The sequence below is a fragment of the Emiliania huxleyi genome (assembly GCF_000372725.1).
Source record: "Emiliania huxleyi CCMP1516 unplaced genomic scaffold EMIHUscaffold_43, whole genome shotgun sequence".
Taxonomy (NCBI): domain Eukaryota; phylum Haptophyta; order Isochrysidales; family Noelaerhabdaceae; genus Emiliania; species Emiliania huxleyi.
Window position 1 is genome coordinate 262,673 of NW_005198751.1, and position 1,858 is coordinate 264,530.

General features: G+C 68.8%; 1 protein-coding gene across 1 annotated transcript; it reads right to left on the reverse strand.

Annotated features, from left to right (window-relative positions):
- Nucleotides 1-593: 593 nt before the first annotated feature.
- On the reverse strand, nucleotides 594-1,010 carry EMIHUDRAFT_58696 (hypothetical protein; the record flags this gene model as incomplete). Its single annotated transcript, XM_005769155.1, has 1 exon — nucleotides 594-1,010. A coding segment is annotated over one exon (417 nt), but the record flags the coding sequence as incomplete, so codon positions are not given.
- Between the last annotated feature and the right edge of the window lie 848 nt (nucleotides 1,011-1,858).

A 1,858-nucleotide genomic window follows, 5' to 3' on the forward strand; every position in this document is an offset into this window, starting at 1 on the left:
CGCAGTCCGACGCACGCCACCCCGCGCTGCAGGCAGCTGGCGCCATGTACCTTCGGGGCGAACACGGCACGGAAGCGCCACGCCTCCTGGTCGGCGAGCAGAGCGTCGGAGAGCACCCCGGCCGCGTGGAAGATGCCTCCGAGCCGCGCGCCCCCCCAATGCAGGTCCCGCAGCGTCGCCAGCACGGAGGACTCCTCGGAGACGTCGCTCTGCACACACGTGACCACTGCGGAGTGGGAGCCGTCCTCGGAGAGCCACTTCCAATCACCCTCGCTGCCGTGCTGGACGCGGCCGCTCCTCGACGAGAGAACAAGCCGCGTCGCGCCGAGCGAGACGAGCAGCCGTGAGGTGAGCAGTCCCAGCCCTCCAAGGCCGCCCGTGAAGAGGTGCGCCAGCTCCGGCTCGAGGCGGGGCTCGGGGCTCCTCTGCTCGCCGCCTCGCCCGGCCCGAGCGACCATGACGGCTTGGTTGCAGAGGAAGCCGCCGCCGCGCATCAGGTGCACGCGCTGGAAGCCGCTCTCTCCGAGGAGGCTGCGCCACGTGTCCCAGTCCATCAGCGGGCTCTGGTAGCCGCGCCTCATCGGGTCGGCGCACTCGCTAAAGAGCCACCAGCCATCCGTCAGACCGAACGTGATTTGCACGAACCCACCGGCCAGCTGCGCGTCGTTGATGAGCAGGACCCCGCCAGGCAGCAGAAGCTTCTGGCAGTTGCGCAGCGTGTTGTGCATGTACGGGGTGGCGTGCAGGACGTTGGTGCCGATCAGGAGGTCGTACTGCGACGGAGAGAAGCCCTGCAGCCGCGGGTCGGCGTCGATGTTGAGCAGCTCAAACTCCACAAAAGGGAAGGCCGCCGCAAACATGGCGCGCGCTCTCCGGAGAAAGCTCTCGGAGACGTCGGTGAAAGTGTAGCACGAGCAAGCGTGGCGGAGGGAGGGCAGCACACTCTTCGCCGTCCCGCCCGTCCCCGCGCCAACCTCAAGGACGCGGACCAGCCGCCCGAAGGGAAGGGAACGGACAAGCGCGCGCACCGCGGCGACCACGCACTCGTTGTAGAAGCGATTCACCTGGCCCTGGTCGTACACGTCGCGGCAGATGTCCAGCGACCCCCCGGGGAAGAGAAGCTCCTGGTACGGCACGTCGCCGGTGAGCGCCTCGGCGAGGCGCGGCCCGCACCGCTCAGCCAGCGCGAGCTCCGGCCAGATGTCGGCGTGCGCGGCTCGCACCTCGTCCGGAGTGACGTGCGGCTCCGGAGGCGGCGCCTGCGCCCCAAACCATTCCAGGAGGAGGCGGTGGTGCCAGCGTGGCACAGCTTGCTCCTTCAAGGCCGAGAGTGCGGTGTGGACGTACTGCTGGCAGAGCCGCTCGAGCATGTCGTACGCCAAGTCGAGGCCGGCGCTGTCCAGCGCGCCGACTGCCGACGACACGTGCTCGGAGAGCTGCGCGCTGACGGCTTCGAAGTCCACCTCAAAGGTGGCGCCAGAGTGCCGCATCCCCACACACATCACGACCTTGCCCAAGTTGCGGCCGCTCTGCAGCAAGCGGAAGGCCGCTTGCGCTTCGCGCACCAAGTCGAACTGGCGCGTCGGAAGCCCTCGCGCGGTGCCGGCCGTTGCGCGAGCGACGAGCTCGCAAAGGACTTCCCTCTGGTACCAGAGCGGGTCTGCTGCCGCATCAGTCGCCATGTCGAGCACGTCGTAGCGCGCGACCATGCAGGCGGCTGCGCGCTCGGTGGACCACACGCCGCGCTTGCCGATTTCCTCGAAGACGCCTTGCTCGCAGAGCATCGCCGCGGACAAGCCGATGAAGTCGTGAGAGAGGAAGTTGAGCGAGGCGTGCTGGCGCAGGCCCTGCAGAGGCA